Source organism: Cadophora gregata (assembly GCF_030347475.1).
Source record: "Cadophora gregata isolate MNR1 chromosome Unknown scaffold_19, whole genome shotgun sequence".
NCBI classification, from domain to species: Eukaryota; Fungi; Ascomycota; class Leotiomycetes; order Helotiales; family Ploettnerulaceae; genus Cadophora; species Cadophora gregata.
The window spans coordinates 1061429-1084602 of NW_026695942.1; the positions used below are offsets into that span (position 1 = coordinate 1061429).

At 34.4% G+C, this 23174-nt stretch overlaps 5 protein-coding genes across 5 annotated transcripts; 2 read left to right on the forward strand and 3 right to left on the reverse strand.

The window, feature by feature from the left end:
- Nucleotides 1–163: 163 nt before the first annotated feature.
- ATP5 (ATP synthase F0 subcomplex subunit OSCP atp5) lies at nt 164–1355 on the reverse strand. The gene is made up of 4 exons (XM_058500874.1): nt 1042–1355; nt 635–955; nt 486–578; nt 164–438 (listed from the first exon to the last, which is right to left on the reverse strand). Exons 1-4 carry the CDS (start codon nt 1219–1221, stop codon nt 325–327), a joined length of 708 nt encoding a protein of 235 aa, XP_058349691.1. The 5' UTR covers nt 1222–1355; the 3' UTR covers nt 164–324.
- A 3177-nt stretch (nt 1356–4532) lies between these two features.
- On the reverse strand, nt 4533–6174 carry MOB1 (Mitotic exit network component). Its single transcript, XM_058500875.1, has 6 exons — nt 6126–6174; nt 6006–6069; nt 5627–5790; nt 5483–5576; nt 5300–5433; nt 4533–5253 (listed from the first exon to the last, which is right to left on the reverse strand). Exons 2-6 carry the CDS (start codon nt 6026–6028, stop codon nt 5012–5014), a joined length of 657 nt encoding a protein of 218 aa, XP_058349692.1. The 5' UTR covers nt 6029–6069; nt 6126–6174; the 3' UTR covers nt 4533–5011.
- Nucleotides 6175–6561: 387 nt separating this feature from the next.
- Nucleotides 6562–9360, forward strand: ONS95_007371 (uncharacterized protein; the record flags this gene model as incomplete). The annotated part of the gene is made up of 3 exons (XM_058500876.1): nt 6562–6610; nt 6692–7370; nt 7421–9360. Exons 2-3 carry the CDS (start codon nt 6839–6841, stop codon nt 9358–9360), a joined length of 2472 nt encoding a protein of 823 aa, XP_058349693.1. The 5' UTR covers nt 6562–6610; nt 6692–6838.
- A 623-nt stretch (nt 9361–9983) lies between these two features.
- SET5_3 (SET domain-containing protein 5) lies at nt 9984–11684 on the forward strand (the record flags this gene model as incomplete). The annotated part of the gene is made up of 5 exons (XM_058500877.1): nt 9984–10314; nt 10430–10869; nt 10962–11390; nt 11494–11502; nt 11571–11684. 5 exons carry the CDS (start codon nt 9984–9986, stop codon nt 11682–11684), a joined length of 1323 nt encoding a protein of 440 aa, XP_058349694.1.
- Nucleotides 11685–13212: 1528 nt separating this feature from the next.
- ONS95_007373 (uncharacterized protein) lies at nt 13213–14208 on the reverse strand (the record flags this gene model as incomplete). Its single annotated transcript, XM_058500878.1, has 5 exons — nt 13213–13363; nt 13429–13506; nt 13557–13719; nt 13842–13963; nt 14027–14208. The coding sequence occupies 5 exons, from the start codon at nt 14206–14208 to the stop codon at nt 13213–13215; spliced, it is 696 nt and encodes a 231-aa protein (XP_058349695.1).
- Nucleotides 14209–23174: the final 8966 nt, after the last annotated feature.

The following is a 23174-nucleotide window of genomic DNA, read 5'->3' on the forward strand; positions in this document are numbered from 1 at the left end:
TATGTGACGGAGCGTCACCTCGATTACCATTAGACGTGCTTTGCCATCAATCGAACAAGAAAGCATTCATCAGGCTTTAACGGTACAAGACAAAAACAGAACCTGCTATGTTATAGATAGAGTTAGAAAATAGATCAGCAGATTCATGTCGAAAGTATCCAGTATTATTTCTTTATGAATTTAACAGCTTGCAAATGTCGAATCGCGGTTGGTAGACTAGAATGGGAATTCTCTCATTCTCAACTCTGATACATACACATCGTGTTCCGCCGTCTTCACCCAAACTGCCATCCTTCACCGACAAAAACAGGAGCTGATAGTATTTTACAAGGTGTCAGTAAGAAGTTTGTTCATCTTCGCAATGCGTGCTGAGACGCTGAGATCGATAGTTCGGTCTCCGATCTCCACCACAAGTCCCCCAAGGATATCTGGGTTGACCTGGAACCAATGAGTCTAGATTGCAAATGGAGTCCTGGGCCACATACCTTGTTCGTGACCTTGAGCTTCTTTCCCGAACCCACGTACTGCGACTTTGAGACGGCAGTCTCAAGTCGAGACAAAATCTTGCCATCCAATTGCTAGAATAACATCAGCATCGCATGCTCTACTCGCCTTCCATCATGTTGGGACATACTGAGGCGCTTGTGACTGTCAACTCAACCTCGCCCTTTGCCGCGCTCATCAACTCTCCAAATTTCTCACAGACACCCTTCAAGAGACCCAATCGGTTGTAAAAGGCCAAGGTATTGAGAAAGTTCTTCACAGTATCCCCCTTGTCTCCCGCTGCTCCAGTGTGTTTCTGCAGCTCAGCAACGATGGCTGACTTGTCCTCAGCGCTAAGCGTTGGTGCTTGCATGATCGTGGCAAGCTTATCATCTTTGTGGTAGACGTCGTTGAGAGCAGCAATGGCTTTGGCGGTGCTTTCCAGAGTCGAGTTCTTCACGGCAGCCGTGTACTATTGATTCGGATTAGCCTCCCTCCTACCAGCGCCCGGTCGATTCTCCAGCCTCCTTCTCATTGAAATGGTACTGAATGACATACCAACGCAGTGGCATAGGTGCCATCAAGGCCGTAGAGGGCGATGGGAGGTTTCGAGTCGGGGCTTGCAGCCGCAGGAGCAGCGTACGATCGGATTTGGCTGGCGGCGAGAACTCTTGGGGTGGCGACCCGTTGGGGAGCTGAGGTCCGCGCGACGCGGAGGATTGCTCGACTCGAAAGCATGATGGAGGTGTTCAATTGACGTTGGAGTAGGAGATGAGACCTTGAGCTTGAGCTTAGTTTGAGAGCATCGTCGTCAAAAACCGGGTGTCCATTCTCCACACTTGCAGCTCACGTGATGTCGATTTTAGTGTCTGGAAACTGGAATTCTTGGGAGAACAGACTTTGAAAGAATAGAAATATAAGCTATTCTTCAGTTTAGCGTGATTCTTCGGTAAATAACGCCGACTTACCGACTTTTACTATAGACTTTACTAAAATATAATAACCTAGAATTATAACCTTTATAACTCTATTAAATCTCTATCGATTTTCTTCTAAATTAGGTTATTTTAAAGCTCTCGCTTTAAATATTCGAACCTGAGCTTACGAGCTATCTAACGTTATAGCTCTAAACCTATTAGCTTAGAAAGTAGCGAATATCAATCGAATATTATCTTATAAAGTTAATATTAACTTATAAGCTCTTACTAGAGAGTATAGAACGATATATAAGATAATATATAAGCGGAAATAGACTCTTAAGCGTTAAATACTACCTTTAGAATATTATTACTATAGCCCTCTACTTATTATTACTAATAATATAAGTGAATATATTAAGGCGTTACTTAAGAGGAAGTCGGATTTATATTAGGATAAAATCATAGTATATTTATAAGAGGCCTACGAAGTTAATATATTAGTTAACTAAGTCTCTAAGACTCTTTAAAGGCTTAATTATACTAAGAAAGTACTTAAGGTCTCTATAAGTTAAAAGAATAACGAATTAATCGCGGCTTAAAGGCGAAAGATAGTATTTTAAGAGGCCTAGGACTTATACTTTATTAATAAATCAGCTTATAATAAGCGTATAATAGATAAGCGTAAAGAATAAGCTCCTAGGAAAGCTCTTATAGAGGTTTAGAGAGTATTTAAATAATTAATAAGGTAGTCGATTCTCCTTATATACTCACTTTATAGTTATTATTAGCTATTAATATACTAAGGCTCGATTATAGCTGAAATCTTCACTAAATAGCTAGAAAAGAGTATCTTACCTAAATATATAGAGCTTAGAATTAAAGTAGTAATAATAGATAACGCGTTAATCTATAGTAACCCTTAAGTATTAGCTCTTTATATAACTTTCGATTTTTAACTTAAATATCTCCCTTTATATTACTTCTTTTTTAACTCTATTGAAGAGAGCTTCGTAGACTTAAAATTATAGATTAAGAGATACTAGTGTTAAAGTAAGTATACTTAGGAGGAATTTAAAGGCTTTTTAATAATAGCTATAAAGTTAGTTAGGAGTAGGAGCTAAAGCTAAATATAGAGCTAGAGGCTACTTTCGCTATTTAAGCTATTAAGGCGTACTAATTAAAGAAGGTAATAAAGTTAATATAGAATAAGAGTTAATTAAACAGAAACTATATAGAAACTATAGTTATAAATGCTACTAAAACTTACTCCTTATATTCTCTATTATTACTCTTATCTTCGCTTTTATTAAGTTCGTTATTTTCCTGAATAAAAGCTTATTAATTATACTACTTCTTAAATAGCTTTAATTACTCTTAAATCGTCTTTAAAATACTACTTTTTATTCTAAGCTTTATTACCTCCGAAATTAATATATCTTTAACTATATTAATATTATATTCTTATTTTATAAAGGTTCTAATAGTAAAATCGAAGTAAAAGGCTACTAAAGCTATAATTAGAGGTATAACTTAACAAAAGAACGATTTTAAAGTAAATAATACCTTTTCTACCTTTAAACTACTATTACAGAATAGACTTAACTCCCGTAGATCTACTATTAATATAAACTTACTTTTAACTTATTCTTATAATTAAATATATAGTAATTAAGGCTCTAAAGTCGTATATTTATATACTAGAGGAGTTATATTAAGCTAAGAGTAAGAGGCTAATAAATAGCTACTTAGAGGGTTACTAGTGTATAGAGACTACGTTAGAAGAAGTAGTATTAACGGATATTAATATAGGAAGGTATTTAGAAGCTAATATAGCGTCTATAAGAGGTATTAAGCTAATTAATATTATTCTAGAGATAACGATTTATTATAGTATATCTTCTGTTACTTCTTTTTTCCTTATACTTTTAATAATAAAAGCTCTAAATAAGCTATAAGCTCTTTAGAGAGATTAACTCGATAGAGAATATAAGGTTTATCGATTGTAGTTAATTTATCTTTAATATTATATTTCTAATACCTTAAATTATCTAAGGAAAAGTAGTAGTATTTACTATTATTAATAAAGTAAAATCAAGAGGTATAATAATAGGAACTGATATTATAGGCCTATTATACTTAAATAATAGTTATAATCTTGTGTATAGTTCCTTTTTTAGCTTCTTAATTCTTTCTAACTTCCTTTAAAAGACGAGTTATTATAGTATATAGCTTCTTTACTATCGAGCTTTTCTTCTCTTAATATATACGCTTCGGAATAGTAATAACTAGAGCTTTTAGAGTAGGAGAGTCTTTTTAAAGTAATTAAACTATATTCTAAGGTATTTATATAATACTAAAGTATATTTAAAGCTTCTCTTACTTTAACTTCCTTATAATTTAAGCTTATTTAATAAAATAGTTAAAATTAGCCTTATTAATAATATTATATTCTATAGGGTTTTAAACGGTTCTATAAGTATTATACTAGTAAGTATAATCTCTCTGTAGTAAAGAAATACCTCTTAACTTAATTATAGTATCTACTAATATCTTTATAGCTTCCTTAATAGATTTATAAGTAACTTTAACTCTTAGTTCATTTATTACCTTCTTTATTATATTAATTATTTACTTATTATTAAAGTACTACTAAATCTTAAAGTTTATAGCTTATATTTTAATCTATAAAGGTATAAGAGACTATATAATAAGAGGTTCTAGTAAAGGGAGAGCTTATAGAATCGATAAAGGCTTGGAAAGTAAAGGGAGAGGTAGCGATAAAGGCTCTACTAATCTTACGACTAGTATAACTACTCTTATACTTAAATTAAGTATAAAAGCCGAAGTATTAATAATAGAACTAATAGAAGAACTACTAGCTTAACTCGTACTAAGTTTAAGGGTTATTTTAGGTGCTACTAGTAGTAAGGGAAGTAAAGTATATAGAGCTTTCTTTTTAGAAGCTTTCTTTTAACTATTTTAAGCTTTCTTTAGAAGTATATTCGAGAATATTAAGTAAAAATAGAGAGAGGAGTTTAAGAGCTTTAAAATAACCTAATTTAAAGAAAATCTATAGAGATTTAATAGAGTTATAGAAGTTATAATTCTAGGTTACTATCTTTTAGTAGGGTCTACAGTAAAAGTCGGTGAGTCGGCGTTATTTACCGAAGAATCACGCTAAACTGAAGAATAACTGTAAGCCTTGCCCCCATCCACACGCTATAAGTCATGAAGTAGTCTAGCTACGTTTACATTTCTTGCTGGCAGCGATTCGGCTCTCAAAAATATGTTTCTACGGCCATCAATCATCTCAACCACTGCTGTCCTGCTAGGTGAATATTCTTCATGGCATAAACGAGCCACACGTCTCCGTCGTCTGCAAGGTAATGATAGGTTCGTTTTCGCGTCACACGGGGAATTGTAATTGCTACCAATAGGTAAGGTGCCTTGACTACAATACAGTCTGCTCCACGCTAACGATCCGCAGCCCAAAACGAGATACAACCAACTAAGTCCGATGACTGCCCAAAGACTCCATCCCATACCCCAGTTAACGCCTTGAACATGCTATGCGTCGGCTATCGCCAATTTATAGTCTCCTCTCCCGCCTAGTCACTTCGAAGCATGCTCTCAACTAAATCTCCCAGTGGTCCCCAGAAATCCTTCCCACTAGCCAAAGCGTGTTCATCAATGAACAGAACATAATGCTTGAAGCTGGTGTTAAGATGGGCTTCAAGACCAAGTTCCCGGATGACTGGGTAATGGTGACAATAGATGTGGGCGTAGACACGATACATTCTCTTGAAGACTTGACGAATCATGCTGGGAAAGGACTTTGGAAATGGAACACCTCATAATAGTTAGCCAAAACTTCCCAAAACCGGGTACTGGCATACCGATTCTGCTTGGGAAAACTGCTTCGTTGTCAATGTTACTCTGGACCCATCCCATCAAATGTTCGATATAAGTTGGAGCTGGCATCTTGGTGGGCCGCTTATAGGTTTCGGAATCCTGCCAGAGATACTCAAATCTAATACACAACGTAAGGGTGTCTCCAACAAATTGATGTTGATACGGACTCATCTGTTGCCTTCATTTCGGGACATGATTGTGGGGAGCAGAATTCGGTAATCGAACCGTATAGAAGGTTAATGTGATTGTAAAAGTCGACCACTATTTTGCCTCAGTACTAGTGCATCAAGCAATCATTGGAGACGGCATACTGTTGACAGCCAACCATTCATTCTCATCTTCACCCTCTGGAAGCTTCACAATCTTCCGCAGACTGCCTCCTCCAAGTGTAGCCTCCGCATACTGTCTCAACTGGTAACTCGTGGTGCCTTTGGTTGCATTGCGGGGTCTAAACTGGTTTCTCGTTCGTTGGTTGCTATACAAGTCCATAGGTAAGCATGTAGTCCCTTGCGTACAGTCAAAATCTCCTTCAACCGATCCTTCATGTTTGGGTGTCATGGATATTGTCGTTGAGGATACAGAGTGAGGATGTGTGCGAATGAGAGGCAAGATATCTGGAGGGCTTAGATATCGAAGGATAGCAGCAGCGACAGATATGGTAGCCATGAAGAAAGGGTGTGGGAGACTAACACGGTGGTGATGAAAGAAGCCATCGGACTTGAACTGAGAGGTGATCGAGCAGGTAAGTATAGGTCTGGAATGCCACATGTTAGCAGGGTGATAGGACTTTAGTAAGAAGAGAGGCTGTACCAAAACGATCGCAACCACAGTCAAAAGCTCAACAAAGCTTTAGACAAGGATTCGGAAAGAGAGCGACGAAAGCGCGGTACGAGGCGACTGGCTGGCTTCGTAGGTAGTATCGCAGAATTTGCGTGACGTCGTCGTTGGGTGTTCGCGAAAGGAACACAGATCAAACGTACCCAGGTACCTGTATCGTGGCTGCTTTGAGTGTTATTTGTTGACTTTGGTTGGCAGAGCAGAGCCAGAGCCAAGCCAATTGCGGGGATAAGTTCCGTCAGCATCACCGATAAGCTACCATACCGAGCCAGCGAGCATACCTGATCGGACCGGCAAAACTAATTACCTCGCCATGTTCCAGCCACGCTGAACCGAGACACCGTAAGCCATACAGAGGTACCTACACTTCCACGTTCATCCAAATCTCCATCTTCACCACTCGGTTCCTGGCCTATTCATCCACTGCAGCTCGACCCGATGCCTAGGCGGGCTTAAAAGTATGTAGCAGGGGATTCTATCCTTCCAAATACCGCCTGCAACCCGATCTTCATCTGCATTCCATACACTTACCATGCCAGTCGCCGTTCCCAAACTTGCCATCGACTTACTGCATCCATGACTGGCAGCATTGTTCTCTCTCGAGCAGATGGAGCTCTAAGCTCCTCCGTATATTCATTCACGAGTAATCATATCCCTCCACTCGGCATCCCACAGTCAGCCACGAGATGTCAGCTCCATCGACAAACATACGAGTTTTCGTCCGATGGACTCAACAAACGGTCTTTGCCGGCGAGGACGTCGAATGCCAAATTACATTCAAGAATATAGCCAACGCGCCAACACCACCGATAACCTCCCTGAATACTTCCAGCACAAATAGCACTGCACTGGCAGATAGACAGCGGAAGACGGCAGTGTCCCAGATCAAGGACAACGGAAGCCTCTCTCCTCGCCCTTCATCGTCAAGCAAGGGTCACCGTACAACATTGTCCCTCAGTGTTCCGACTGTCCCCGTTGGAACTCAAGCTGCGTCTGGACTTCTCACCGGCGCCTCGTCTCGAGTCTCCAAAGATGGCAATTCACATAAGCGCTCTGTTTCGATCATATCTATAGGAGCCAGTGAAGGCGGTGGGGATGATTTCAACAGTCATGGTAGCGTCTCTGAAAGACCTCGAGGAGGAGGGAAAGGCCATGGCCGGTCTGCGAGTCTGCAGATAATTCCTCGTAGGCATATGGTCAATGGGGGCCTTCCATCAGGTAATGGCGGCAAATTGAATAGTTTCCGAGACCTTCTCTAACGTTTCCAGCTCCAACGAACCAGCGTTCGGCAACGCAGCCATCTCCTCTCAACTCTTTGTTTTCTCCCACCATTGCCGATCCAGACAGGCCTTTGAGACGCCAACCTGGTGTTGCTACTGCTCCGAGCACGCCAAAAATACCAGCCTCTTCATTCGCGAGACGAAAGGGGTCAGGCTCCTTACCACAGGCCTTCAGGTTCCCTGCTGTTTCGTCACCATCTTCTGAAGGAAAGTCAAGTGATCAACCTACGCTGCCTGTGTATCAAGAGAGCGCACGCCTCTTATCTCCTCGCTCTCGAGAAAATATATCAGCAAATGCAGAGAAAATACCATCAATGCCCCGGGTACTATCACCAGCCAGTATGGCTGGAACGCCTCGCAGCAGTGGAGAATTCTATTCTCTCAGTAACAACTCGACAGAAACTCTTGCTTCTGAGTACCTGCCACAGCAGTCTGGCCGTGTTCCCCCATCTACCGGGCACGCAAGGCGGCCATCGAATTTAATGCTAGTGAACAGCCATCGGCCTCCAGAAACTTTAATGATGGGCTATGCACAGATACACGGATCATTTACCCTGGATGCCTCTCTGGTAAGTCAGGCACCTTTTGAGGAAGTGAAAAGAAAGGGAGCAGTCGGTGGTCAGGGTGGAGGGGTCATTGGAGTTGAAAATAATAAGCGAGACAGCGGCCTCCTTAGGGGCTTTGGGTGGAGTAATTTTGGCGAGTCACTTGGCGGACTTCTCGGAGGCGGTGAGCTCAGCAGTATCAAGGACATGAGAGGACTTGCGAGCTCTCGATCAATTCCTCTTCTCTCTACCCCACAGTCTATCCTCTTTGTCGACCTTCGACTTGCTCCTGGGGAGAGCAGAAGCTATAAGTACTCTTTCAAGCTTCCTCGTGGTTTGCCACCAAGCCATCGGGGTAAAGCGATCAAGATATCCTACAAGTTGGTGATAGGAACTCAGCGCCCTGGTGGGGCCAAGGAACAACAAGTGAAATCTGTCGAGGTTCCGTTTCGCATATTGGGGAGTGTCAATAGTCACGGAGAACTTCTCGGTCACGACCTTATGTCTCCGTATATCATACTTCGTGACCAGGCACGCGTTGATACTGTCGAAATTCCAGTGGAGACGAATCCGGAATCTTTTAAGGGTTCAGAGTTGAAAGCTATTTTGAAAGCGCCAGAGTCATCATTGGATGAGTTTCTCGGCTATGTTGATGAATTGCTGATGGCGCCACGACAAAATTCTAGCGCTGGTTTGCTTTCTCCGACTGAAGTACGAATACCGGGTCGCCAATCTTCCATTCCAGGGGGTGCAACAGCGAAGGAGGCTATAGACATGGCCATTCTACGGAGTAATATCGTGACTGACACTAGACAAAGCGCCAATAGGTTCGAGATCGCTCGAAGTGGCAGGCGTGTCGCGGTTGTCATGCTCGCACGACCCGCATATCGACTTGGAGAGACTATTTCGGCTGCGATTGATTTCTCGGATGCCGAAATACCCTGCTATGCGATACATGCATCATTGGAGACATCCGAGAAGGTAGATAGTACAATCTCCCTACGATCTGAGGCGAGCATTCTTCGGGTCACACGCAAAGTCCACGCTGCTCATTCCGAATCCGCCTTGTTTGCTCGCAGAGTTGTTTTCTCGCCTACTATTCCCTCCTCGGCTACTCCTGAATTCATCACTAGTAGCGTGAGTTTGGAGTGGCGACTGCGTATCGAATTTGTGACTCCAAGGGTGCTCCGAGAGCATAACGCAGAGCTAGGATATGTGGACCTTGTAGAGGAGGTGACAAGAGATGACAGAGGCCTTGTTCTCGCTGCTGTGGAGGCCCTGGAATGCGAAAGTTTTGAAATAGCAGTTCCTCTCAGGATATATGGCGCTTTGGCGGCGAGTACAGAACTTGGTGAGAGTCCAAAGATAGGGCTTGTTGTATAGCAGTTGGGAGGTAGTCTGTCGGTTTCGTTTGGGTTTACAATCAATCACATTAGCTTTGAATTATTTTCAAATCGATGCTTGATCATCTCCACCGACTCAAACGCTTTATGGGTTTGTGGGCTTACGGAGGAATCTGAAAGGATTCCTGGGACTGCTATCTTCCCTCCTGTATGTGAGTCTTGGGTTTTCCCGTTGTCGCTTGCTGTGTGCAACCTGTCCAAGATTCATGACGAGTAGCACGACCACCGCTCTGCAAATTTAGTTGACTGTTAGGTGGAAACCATTAACAGTCGCAGTCGTGGTTCTCGGTGGACAAATGTATTCTTCAATCAACTGCCAATATCAGCACTCCTCGACGGAAATTCCACATTTAGTAAGCCCGAGCAGCGGCGGCAATAGCTGTCTGCATATCTCGAGATTGGGGGCATCAACGGACTCTGGCTGTCTGAGTACTTTGTTTCTCCAGCGAGCAGCGCTCCCTTTCTGTTGCAGTTTTGTTTCCGTGTGCCGTCGTGAAACACGGGCTAGGCATGCACAGATCCCCATCCGCTGTGTTTATAAGCATTCGCCTTGCCGCCCACATAACCGGCAATTAGTCGCCGACAACATTTAAGACAATCAAAATGAGTGCCCTACGTTTTCTTGTTGGAGCATCTCTTTTATTAGCGCAAGTGTTTGCCGATAGGCATGAAGTACCTCTTCTGCCTCAAAGCTCAGAGTCAGCACCGAGACCATCCTTTGACACATGGTGCCCAGCACCGCTACAGACTGTTTTCCATCTCGATCTACTCTGGATATCCGAATCTAAAGAGAGCAAAATATGCCCAAAAGAATTAAAGGTGGACGGAGATTTCTCCATTGGTATGCCCAGCTACCAGCGAGACTGCATAAAATCCGGAGGCTCTTCCTCGGTCTACTGTCTCTACGTGTTTTCCGGGTTTGCACGTGGTCGTGGTAAGAACTGTTCTGCTCCTTCGGAACAAATTTCACCTTGCCCGCCAGTCTCCCATTGCAGACTTTGCATTGCAGTAAAACCTGATACGAACGTCCGCTGATCATCATTCTATAGGTCTGGCCATTATTGCATCTCCTTCGGTTGCTTCCAATGTTCGCAGTGCACTATCGGCTTTAGATCCCCTTCATGAGCTTGAAAGGCGAGACCACTTCTTTGAGAAGGCTTTACCAGGAAGAGGGAAGGGGCTCATTAGCAACTATACATTCAAGAAGGGTGATTTGATCTTGTCGTCAACACCTGTTTTCATGATCCAAGAACGAGCAATGATTGATATGAACAGGGCGGATAGGCTGCTGTTGCAACGTTTGTCCATCTCAGCCCTACCAATACGATCGAGAGGGCGTTTTTACGATCTTGCTGGTCACTTCGGTGGAGACCAAACCGAGGATATTCTTCTAACGAACGGATTCAGTGCCACGTTCGGTGTTTCACAAGAGAGCTTTGGTATCGTAGTTCCAGAAGCAGCCCGATTAAATCATGACTGCCGACCAAACGTATGTAGGAGACTGCTTTCTTTACCTTGGGATAAGGAGTACTTCAACACCGCTTATTTCGATAACTGACTTCGGCATGCCGCATTCCCTAGGCACGCTTTGCGTTCGATTCACGTACTTTCGTGCACAAAGTCCACGCGACCCGCACCATTGAGCCGGGTGAAGAACTCACATTCTCGTATATCGACGAGAAGCAGATATATGCAGCACGACAGCATCACATTAAAGAGCACTGGGGATTTGACTGCCAGTGCAGACTGTGTTCCTCCCCTGAGCAGCTTAGGAACATATCTGATACTCGCCTTCAGCGTATTGCAGTGTTACGAAAATATTTGTTTCTGTTTACTGCTGAAAACTATCGAAATGTTACCCCAGATATGGCTCTTGAGCTCATTTCACTGTACGAGGAAGAAGGTCTGAACGGAGCTCTGGCAGAGGCATACATGGTAACGGCTTTGTGGTACTGTATTTGGGGAAACGTTCACAGGACGAAGAAGTACGCTGCTTTGGCAGTTGGAAACGTAAGTGATAACTGAGGTCTTATAGGTTTGTATCTTGTTACAATGTTTGTTTCCTTGATGTCACGCTTGGGTAAAGACATGTACTAACTGTTCATCCAATTAGTGGTTAGTGGTAAGCAGATCCCGGCATGTATTGAGCGAGCTTGGTAATTGGTACTGAATGCTTGATTATCTGTCTAGTGGGAAGCAGGAGGCGAGACAAATCTGGAAGGGATGAGAAATCTGACCCAGCAAGTCGAAGGTTGGTTTATTCCATCATCTCAACGACCACCTTTGTGGGCCCACGTCACATAATCCAAGAGATGACCTGACTGGTTAACAACGACCAATTGACTCCTACAATGCTGATATAGTATGACAGATCATTGGTGTTGGACCAAACGAATGTCAATGTCACAGTACAGCGATACCTATAACAGCATGTAGCTTCGTCCTCACTTGACGAGCAGCCTCTCGCTCGGAGCAAACACTCTCTTGAATAGAAAATACCCCGTTGATGCTCTACGTTCCTGAATGGACAGCCAGTCTAAGCTAGAGGAGACAAGTCACTCTTCTAGTACCGTATCATAGAGCTGCCAATGCTCATTGCAATTCAGCTTCTTCTATCGTTAGGTGCTTTGGGGTCAAGGAGAGTGGCTTGTCTGAATGTCGCAATATGAGTAGCGTTCTTTGTGTTCTGGATGTTGTTTTTACCTTTGTATTATTCTACATTGAATAAAACATCGCGGCACTGTCATGCGACAAGACTACGTCTAATCGTGTTGCCACTGACCAGCATTCCGAAATACAGTATAGTTTTTCCCAATTTTCAACTATATTCACTGCAGATTGTTTTATTCAAACACAATCCCAAGCACCGCAAACATACGAAAACCGGACGCGCAGCACTGACCCCTCAATAGTCGTATTTATATTTGATGCGTTAGTATCCTGGCACGCATACTACTGGGGATCAGTATGGAAGACAAGACATAGACTGCCCCTTTCTGGGGGCAACGACACTGTGGCGTATCCAAAGCTGGTTTCTCTATACTTGCTTTGGCATCAGCCCTGGATGGACGGACACAGAAATCCAAAATACCCCTTGGACCCTTGTCTGACTGCGTATAGAGCTGTGATGTTTTGGACATCATGTGGTTTACTTTTGAATTCCTGAATGCTGTCGGTGTTCATCCCTGGGTCGAATCATATACTCTGGTTCCTCTACTTGAAAGTATGTTGTGTCGAGTTGCTGTAAACACGACAATAGGTGCAAGCAAAGTAGTAAGAAGGAGGGGACTCAGACAGTTCTTACATTTTTTCAGCAACAATATTGCAGATTGAGCAGTGACTACGGACTTTTTCCAACCTTGGGTATGTTAGCGACCTTTTCTAGGACCCAAATTTCCGGAAGTCGATCCTCGATATCAATTGTGACGGATAGGGAAGGGAAGGCACCACTCGATCAAATGACGTTGTCATGGCGGGTTGTTCAAAGTGAAGCATACAGACGGGGTTCTACACACTAGCGCAGAAGATTGTGTCGTTGAGCTATTGCTCTACGATTCGTATAGCTTTCGTTCTACCGTTGCCAGTGGTGGCACATGAAATGAATGAACAAGGTCTGACCCAGAGGAGAATGTCAAACTCGTATCTGCGGGTTCCTAAGACTTTAACAGTATGGCCCAATAGTAAACGGTACCCTCTGTGTTATTTTCGTTCGCCTCCCTTTACGGGTGGGTACTACAGTCTTCGCCATACTTGAACACATAGCAGCAGAACTTACAGGTACGTAGTCCTGCCACAATAGGTGCCACTCGCACACAGCGTTCAAGGACGGGTATCAGCGAGGCTTCTTGGGAGCCGAGCGAGCCCATTCTTGGTACCAATTCAGCGCGGGTCGCTGTAAAATACCCCACTGCGCCATCTCATCCTTCTCGTCCATGCATATCGGATCAATTCTCACATGGTAATGCTCGAAATCCACGATCGAGCTATACCAAATAGTACTGAGTTAGACAAAATACTGCGCGGCTGTCTTATTGCTCTCGTAGCTTACCACTGCTTCGTCTCCTTTTCCCACAATATATTCCGGAGCGCGCGATCATAGGGCACAAAGCCACAACGCCAGATGTCACTTTAAGTGTCGATCAGCCGTTTGGTCGTATGGAACAGTATAGATCTTACTTTAGCGTTGTTAAAAACGCATTCCGGATCGTGTCTTGTTCATCTGATTTCAGGCTCCAGAAACCGAGCTCGAGAAGTGTCTTTCCGGGCATAAGAGTCATGACAGTAATCACCAAATAGCCCCCCGGAAAGAGACCGCCAGTTCCCTGGGTCGTTTCCTTCCCTGAATGACAAGTACATTAGCCAGCAGCCAGATGTGGGGTTTTAGGAGGCGAATGGACGTGCGTCTCTCCAAGATCCCGACACATCCCAAGTTGGAACATTTCATGTTTTAGGCACACTTACATGCTACCAGATGCGGTACCGAACCCTGTTTTCTTGTAGCAAAAGCTTCTAATGCGTGTAACTCTGCCAATGTCTCTGGATTTGGACCTTCTACGGCTTCTTTGAACTCTACACTAGGAACCCTATTCAATAGTAAGTTGCTATGAATGTCTAGTTTTATATATGCGTGATGACAATTGGCATACTGAAACTTGACTTTCATAACATATATATCATCGCATCCTTCGCTTTGTAGTAACCCGTCTGCTCTTCTTCGACAACGATACAAAATCCTCGCGGTGTCATCGTCTTTCCTGAAGTTTGTGATCGGCTCGAGCCGCTCATAGCGTGAGCCGTCTGGAAAAGTCACAACAGTATCAAGAAACATATCTGCATCTGTTTCGTGCAGCCTTGACGAAGCCATCTATTATTCGTTATTCCAGGTGTCAATTGGTAGATTTGGTATAGTTCTGTAAGGACACTTCTCGGTGAAGTTTTTAGCAAGTGTCGGGCGGGCTAACTAAGTCTTAGTTACAGCTGTTCCACTAACTAGTTAGAATCCGCGGGTCAGTCGCTAAAGCCAGCACACGTGACCTATATAGTAATGTTAGTAACTAGCTTTAAACGTGACTTTACCGAGCCTTAATAAAATCGCGAAATCGCGTTATCTCTATTATTTATTATATTTGCGCCTTTTAATACTATACTATTAAATTACCTTTAAAATATACTATAAGTAACTTAAATTAAAGCTTAACTATTAATCTTTTTAATAATATAATATTTAAGTTATATAAATAGTTTCTTATTTATATATTAATATTATAGTACGAATTAAAGATACACTTTATATTCTAAGGTGTTAGAGGCTCTTGCTATTTCGGGCTACAGCTCTTAAAGGCTATACGTCTCTTAAGCTCTAAAACTCTCTCTAAGTTTTAGTTAATATAATATTATCTCTTTACTCCCCGCGTTCTAGGTACCTTATAATATAAGAGTAGTTTTTAACTGACTTTACTTGTAATCAGTTATTAACACTTATAAAACTATAGAATAAATAATATATTACTATAAAAAGAGAGTTAAATAAGATCTCTATACTTTACCTTGTTCTAAGAAGCTAATAAAAGTTATTATAAGAGAAATAAAAAAAGTTAATTAAGCTACTTTAAGATAAGAGGCTTTAAATATATTAAGATAAGATTATAGAGTTTTTAAAGAATATATTTAATATAGATATTATTAGAACTATAGTTTATAATATCTTATAAAAAATTATGTTTATACGAAAGATATTAAGAGTAATAGCTGATTAGACAAATTAAAAGCTTTAGCTCAAATAAGCGTATTAATATTAATAAACTATAGTTAATTAAATCATCTATATAAATAAGTCTAGGAGTAATAATAAAACTAGAGATTAATATTATAAGTAGTTAGCTTTTAGAGTTTAAGTAATCGTTTATAAGTAGTTATAAAATAAAGAGTAACTTAAAGCCTCTATTTTACTAATATATATATTATAAATAGATATATTATTATTATACTTTTATAAGAACTTATATTATAATAATAATATGTTTAAAGACTTCTTAATTAACGATGTTTTATTATTATATAATATATATTCTGTTTTATTTGTTACGCTGCCATTAGAATTAATATAGGTCCCGAAGCGAAATAATAGTTATTCTAAAGAAACACTAAAACCTAGCGTATTATTAATATATAAATAAAGCTCTATTTCTTACTTAAAATCATTGTTTTTATTATTATTATAATATTAGAGGATATAAAGGCTAATCTTATAAATATAAGTACTTAAAGATCAGATATTATACCTTTAAAACCTATAATAATACCTATTACTTAATAAATTTACTAGATTACTTTACTAAGATCCGGATACCTAAAGATATTAATATTAATAATCTTATATTATTTTTTACTATATATTTCACTTTAGAAATTATAGATTAAATAACTAAAAAGATAAATAATTTATTAAATACTAGTATAATAATATAATAAATATTTATTAGTAGCTATAATATAAAATAAAAAAGATAATAAGAGAAAGAGATTCTTAAGGAGCTTTAAAAATAAATAAGAGAGATATAACTACTAGTAAACTAAGTTAGTTCTAAGTTTATTATATAACTTTAGCTTCATAGCCTTATAACGTTAGCCTTATAATATTAGCTTTACTTATATAACTAGCCTATTATAATCAGTTTATTATATTACTTCTCTCTTTAAGGAAGGCTTATCTCTAAGCTATAGAAAAACTTTTTATGATTTATCTTAAATATTATAGTATTATGTACTAGTTTATTATATATATTATTATTCTCTGCTTCTTATATAGTTAGCTACTTAAGAAGTAGTTTAAGTAGTACTAGTTCTATAAGGTTAGCTTAATAAAAATCCTAAAGCTTATATAAATAAGTTATAAAGTCTTTAGTAAGATAGAATTTAGAGTTAAAAGTAAGCTTTTTTTATTTAATTTAATATTATAAAGTCTTATCTTACTTAAGATATACTTTTAAGATACCTTAGACTTTTTACTCTTACTTTATATTTATTTAAATAGATTCTTATTCTTAAAGTACTTATTTAAAAAGTAAGTTATTAATAGTACTTAATATAAAATAAGCTAAATATCTTAGACTTTCTAAGGTAAGTAATAAAGATTTAGTTATAAATATACTAGATAAGTTACGTATATAAGCTATTTATATTTAAGACTTATAATCGACTTTTAAATAAGAGTAGGCTATCTTCTTAAAGAGTATACTATAAGTAAGTTCCTTTAATTCTTCTTATTAAACTATTAAAACTTTATAAGTTTAGTTAATATAAATAAGCTCTATAACTAGATTAGTTTTATTATTTAGCTTAAACTTAACTAAGGCTAAGTAGTATATATCTAGAAGCTTCTTATTATATAATAGTAGAGTAGGCTTTTATATAATAAAGGGCTTACTTAATTAAGTAGAAGTTATAGTATTAAAATATATATTTAAAAGAATATTACCTCTTAGAATTAAGAGATAAGAGTATACTATATATATAATATACTTACTAAGTATATACTAAACCTAGAATAAGCTTATATAACGTCGGTGTTTAATACTTCTTTAGTTCTTTTAAGATATATAAGTCTAATTAGCTTAAGTGGATTAAAGTTTAATTATATAATTTATCTTTTATCTTAATTTATCTATTAATATCTTATACTCTTTATAATAATATATTTATTATTATATTTTAGTTTCTAAGGTAATATATAATAATAAAATAGAAATCTACTAGAATCTTTAACTAATAAGCTTATTATTTTATAAGCTTTTTAGAAGTTATAAAGTATTTAAGTACTTTATAATCTAAGAATACTTAGAACTATTAATATCCTATTTCTAATACTAGCTCTACTCTTTAATAAGTAAAGGGATATATAATTACTAATATTTCTTAATTATCGATATTATAATTAAGTTTAATAAAGTTTATAATCTTAGATAAGAATATAATTAAGTATTAATTATTATTATACTTCTATAATAATACTTCTAAGATTACTTTATTAAAAGTATTAATCTTAATTTATATTTCTTATAATATAATATAGTATTTAAAATAGATAAGAGATAAAATAGCTTTTTTTAAAGCTTAAAATATAACTAGCTAAGTTAGTATTATCTTAAATAGAACTAAGGCTTTAATAAGTCTTATTAGTAGTTTAATAATTTTATTATAATTAAAGATAAATTTCTAGTAAAAGTTATAAAATCCTAAAAATAACTAAATACTTTAAATTATCTTAAGAAGTTCTTAGTTATTTATATATATTATTAGTTTAAAGTTAATCTTAATACTTTTAATAATAATATAAAAGCTAAAAAAAATATAATATTCTTAATATAAAACTTACTCTTTTAGATATTTATAAAAAGTCTATATTATTATAAGCGCTAAAGTACTTTTTTAATATATTTCTTATGTTTTAAAGGGCACTAGTATGTATTAGAATTCTTGGCGCACGTGCCTCTTGGCGCGTTAACTCTAAAATACGATTTTAACTTCTTTTACCTTTACTTAATTATAACTTAACGAATATAGTACTTATAGTACTAAGAACACGTATAAATCCGAGGTATACGCCTCTTTTTTCACTTAGACTAAATAGGGAAGCTATTACTTGAAAGCGCTAGCGATTCTTCGACGCGTATAACTAAGACTTTCTAAAGCTTTTATTTAGAGAGTTATACTAATAATAGAATATCAGAGAGAGTAAGAGTTAATACTAAAAGCAGTAGCGTGATATATTTAAAGTTAAACCTTTTCAAAGTACTTAGAAGGTCTTAAAGAAGTTAGGAAGAAAGTCTAAGGTTATAAAAGCTATATATTAAATACTTATAGATCTTACCTAGAACCCTATATAAGATTAATACTACGAAGCTTAAATCAAGTATTATAACTTACTTATAAAGTAATAATAGCTCTAGTGAAAGCTTAAAGAACTTATTAATACTTATTAATTTAAAATAGCCTTTATTAAAAAGCAGGTCTTTAGAAAAAATAAGAAGGAATATATTACTTATAAGGAAGAACATATAAGAAAGATAATTAAAAACTTCTAAAGCTATATTACTTTTACAAATAAAGCTTACTACGACTTAAAAGCGTAGCTTATAAGCTATATATTTCAATAAGAAAAAGGGAATCGAAGATACGCTAATAAGAATATTTAGAAAAAGCTAGAGATAAAAGAAACTACGTTTTATATTATTATATAAATAAATTAGTAAGGGAAGGCACTTAAACTGAAGTTCTATAATAATAAGGAAGATTCTAAAGAATAACCTCTTATACCTTTGAAACCTTATTATTAACTAAAGACTAAGACTTAAGAGAAGTACGAAGAATAATTACGTGTTTAGGAAGCTGAAAAGCTATATAAGATTAAAAAGAGAGTAAAAAGTAATTATATAACCTAAAAATACTATATTAAAAGGCTCTTTCTTATCTATATTAATCTAGTCTAAACTAAACGCTTTTATACGTAAAATCAAATGTATTTATAAGAGAATAGTAACTCTTCTTATAGAATAAGGAAAGAAGGTCTTACCATATAGTTTAAAACGCTTAATTAGGTAGTAAACCTTAAATACCTTACGTAGTCTCTAGATCTGAACCTAATTAAAGGTATTTAAAATATAATTAAGTAGAGGATTTATTAAAAACACTTCTTTTCTGATAAGGATATTAAAAAAGCGTTATAAGAGAAATAAGATAAGCTTATATTAAAGAAGATTCGTTTATATATTACTAATATACTTTATTAATACAGATAGCTTATAAAAAATAGTAGTAAGAGAAAGAAGACTATAAAATAGTAGTATTATTATATTATAATAATAATAAATTATTATCCTCTTTATTCAGTTCGAGCGTTCCTTAGTTAATTTAGAAGTGTATAAAGAATTCTGACATATACTAGTAGAGTTATTTAAATAAATAATAATATTATTTAAGTAAGTAGTATAGAAATTTATCTAAGTAGTTATTATTTATATATCACTAGAATATAACTAGGCTATTTATTAACTTAAATAATATTGCTTTATACTTATAGCTTTTATACTAAGTATAAAAAGTAATATATTCTTTAAAACTAAGATTTATATAAATCTAGTAAAATATACTTTAGATATTTATTTTTATAAAGATTTTAACTTAATTTAACTAAGCGAATACTTTATAAATTAAGAGTAAAAGATACTTATCTTTTTAAGTGATTTTATATAGCTTCTAATAATTAATATAAAAGTATAAGCTTTTTATTAGTCTATAGACTTATACTATAGAAATATAAGAAGTAATTAGAGGGTATAAGTAATCTTAGTTAAGAGGTAGACCTCTTTCGGATACGAACCGGGGGTTATTTAGGAGGTAGTATATATTTTAACTCTTAGATACTCTTTATAATATATACTTTTTAAATACTTTTAAATTAAACTTTAAATTTTAATATATATTAATATATACTTATTATTTATTTACTAGTATAATATTAATATTAATTAGTAGTTACTTTATATTATAAAATAGATAAGTTAAATATAATAGAGTTAACTCTTAGAATAAAACACTAAATCTATATTAGTAAGCTCTTATTAATAAGTAGAGTAAGCCTTATAAAATAACTAGTAAACTCTTATTAATAAGTAGAGTAAGTTCTATATTACTAAAGAATAATAGTTATTTTATAATAGTTATTAAGATATCTTTAAAGCTATTTAATTAGATATTTCCGAAATATAAAAAATACTTCTAGAATACTTATAAATCGCTTTTAATATAATAACGATTCTAATAGATTAAGTTATAAAATAATCTAGAGTAGAAGTTAGAAATAGTAGAACTTGAATATGAAATAAAATACTAGCTCTTAAAGTATCTTTAGTAAGTTTTATAAAAGCTAATATTAATAATCTAGTTTAAGGATTTATAGATTATTCTATAAGAAAAAGTATTTAAAGAGAGATATTATTCTAAGACTTTTAGAAGTACTTTCTAGATTAAATAATAGAAAATTTTAAGAAGTTAATAATTAATTAATAATAAGAACTATAGAACTACTTCTTAAAGAACTAAGTCTATATTTAATATTAGAAAAGATTATATATTACTAATACTTTAGTGATAGTAGTTTAAGTATAAGAGAATACTTAGCTAGATAAATAAGAAATTAAGCTATTACTAGACTTATTATTTAGCTCTTTTTTAAATAAGATTTAGAATTGTAATTAAGAAAGAAACTAAATATAATAAATACTTTATTAGAACTTACTTAATATATTATTTTTATCTATAGAGATTATAACTTCTAATAATATAGAAATAAAGTATTAAAATAGCTAAAAGAGAATATAAATAAGTAATTCTTTAAAGAGCTAAGTTTTATTTTAGTATCCGAGCCTTTAAGGATTTTTATATATTAAACTCTTTATAAAGTCTCTTTTCTTATTAATATTAAAAGAGATAAATTATTTCTAATAAGACTAGAGAGATAATATACTAATTAGCTTCTAGTATAGAGATTAAGAGATAATAGTTTACTAGACTTTACTCTAGCTCTTATAATATACTTAAGGGATAAGATATTATCTTCTTTTTAAAGTACTTAGCTGAAATAATATTTAGAGCTTATTTAGCTAAGTTAGTATATTATAAAGCTAATCTCTTCGGAATAAGTAAAATTACTTATAAGTCTTAGTAAGATATATACTAAGAAGCTTTAATATAATAAAGCTAGAGATTATCTTAATAAGAAGTTTTATATCTTTACTAATCTTTATTAATAAGTATTAGTAGAGTTTATATTATAATATAAAGTATTTCTATTTATACTCTAAGATAAAGCTTTATTATATTACTACTAATACCTTTAGAATAAGAGGTACTTATTTAATAAGCTAGTATAAGCTACTTATAATAACTATAAGATAAAGAAAAGAGCTAATTAATACTTAAGTTAATAGTTTAGTATAATTTTTTCTATATTTTAGAATAAGCTACTTTAGAAAAGTAAATTAGCTCTAATATAATTAGAAAGCTTTATAATAGAGCTATAAAGTATCTAATTAAGTCTTAAGAATAATAGTATACGGAATAATAAGATATTATATAATAAGCTAGTATAAGAAGTTTTAAGGAATCTTTTATTTAAAATAGCTTTATTTAAATTATCTCTAATATTCCTTATATTAATAGATAGCTTTTATATAGCTATAAGTATAAAGATTATATAAGATTCCGGATCTAGATCTAAGAGATACTCTAAGAATAATTTAAATTAGTCTTAAGTATATATTATAAATAATAATACTTACTATTTAAACTAAAAGATAAAGTTCTTTTTAAGAAATAAATAAAAAGATAGATTTAAAGCTTTCTTAGGATATATAAGTTATATTATTTATAAAAAGATAAACTACTATAGTAATTATTACTTTAACTAAGAATAAGTAGTTTTAAAAGTAAAGTATTTTATAAAATAAAAAGCTAAAAGTATTAAGCTTATAGAAATATCTTATAAAGTATATATAATATACTTTAAAAGAGAGAAATTAGATTCGGAGCTTAATTAAGACTAGTTTAGAGGACTTAGTAAAAATAATAAAAAAGATAATTCTAATACTTTAATAGAAAGTAATAATAACTATTCTAATAATATTACAGCTAATATAAAGAATAGAAATAAAGTAATATACTTTATTATTATATTCTATATATTAGAAATAAAGTATAATATAAAGTAAGTTCTCTAGTACTTTAAGAAGTATAAGATTATTTATATTCTTTAGAGTATAATTAAGTAACTTAAGCTTAAGATAATAATAGAAGCTTTTATTACTTAATAGTCTAAGATAGTTTTTTAAAGTCTTTTAATTAATACTAAAGTATTAAAGAGAAATATAAGTAGTTTTAATTAATTATAAGCTTTATAATAAATTCAGAAAGTTATATTTAATAAAAGAGAGATAAAATATTATTAGATCTAATTCAGAGCTAGTATAAGAGTTATATTAGGAATTATTATAATTAATATATCTATTAGATAGATAGAATTTATAATTATAGATACTAATATACTATTCTTAATATACCTTTAATAGCTCGACTAGCTAGGGATTTACTATAATAATCTTACTAATACCTTAGTTTAAAGGAATATTAAGTACTTAATTATTTAGAAAAGTAGATATATATAGCTTCTTTTAGATTAATATTACTAATTATTAGAGTATTTAGATAAAGATATATTAGCTTATTACTTTATAGAAATAAAGATTTATAGACTCTATAAGCGATTTAAGTACTTATTAGTATAATATTTATATTATCTTTTAGACTAAATAAGTTATATATTAGATTCTAATATTATATAATAAGTAAAAGAGATATATAAGTATTACTAGAAATATATAAATACTTTATATTAGTTTTAATTTAAACTCTATAATAATATTAACTTTAATTATATAGTTTATATTAATATTATAATCTTTAGTAATTAGTATACTTTTTATATAATTAATAAAGTAATAGGATTTAGAGTAGTAAGATAACTCTAAAAAGAGTTTAGTTTAGTATTTACTTAATCTATATTTAATATATTTAAAGCTATATAAATTAATATATATTTAAGACTACTTAACTTTATAGTTTATAATTATAGAATAAACTTTAACTCTAAAGAGTTTTAGAGCTTACTTAAGTTAGTTAGAACTATCTTTAAACTTATTCTAATAGAGATATATTATTCTATTAGTAAAATAAAGAGAT

Bases quoted from the DNA above. Each gene is read 5' to 3' on its own strand.
- ATP5 (XM_058500874.1), bottom strand. From the start codon at position 1,221: ATGCTTTCGAGTCGAGCAATCCTCCGCGTCGCGCGGACCTCAGCTCCC. The intron at 956-1,041 runs GTATGTCATTCA...CCGAATCAATAG, and splicing joins GCACCTATGCCACTGCGTTG to TACACGGCTGCCGTGAAGAA. The intron at 439-485 runs GTATGTGGCCCA...CATTGGTTCCAG, and splicing joins AGCTCAAGGTCACGAACAAG to GTCAACCCAGATATCCTTGG.
- MOB1 (XM_058500875.1), bottom strand. From the start codon at position 6,028: ATGGCTTCTTTCATCACCACCGT. The intron at 5,791-6,005 runs GTTAGTCTCCCA...GGACTTGTATAG, and splicing joins GCTTCTTTCATCACCACCGT to CAACCAACGAACGAGAAACC. The intron at 5,254-5,299 runs GTATGCCAGTAC...AACTATTATGAG, and splicing joins AGTTTTCCCAAGCAGAATCG to GTGTTCCATTTCCAAAGTCC.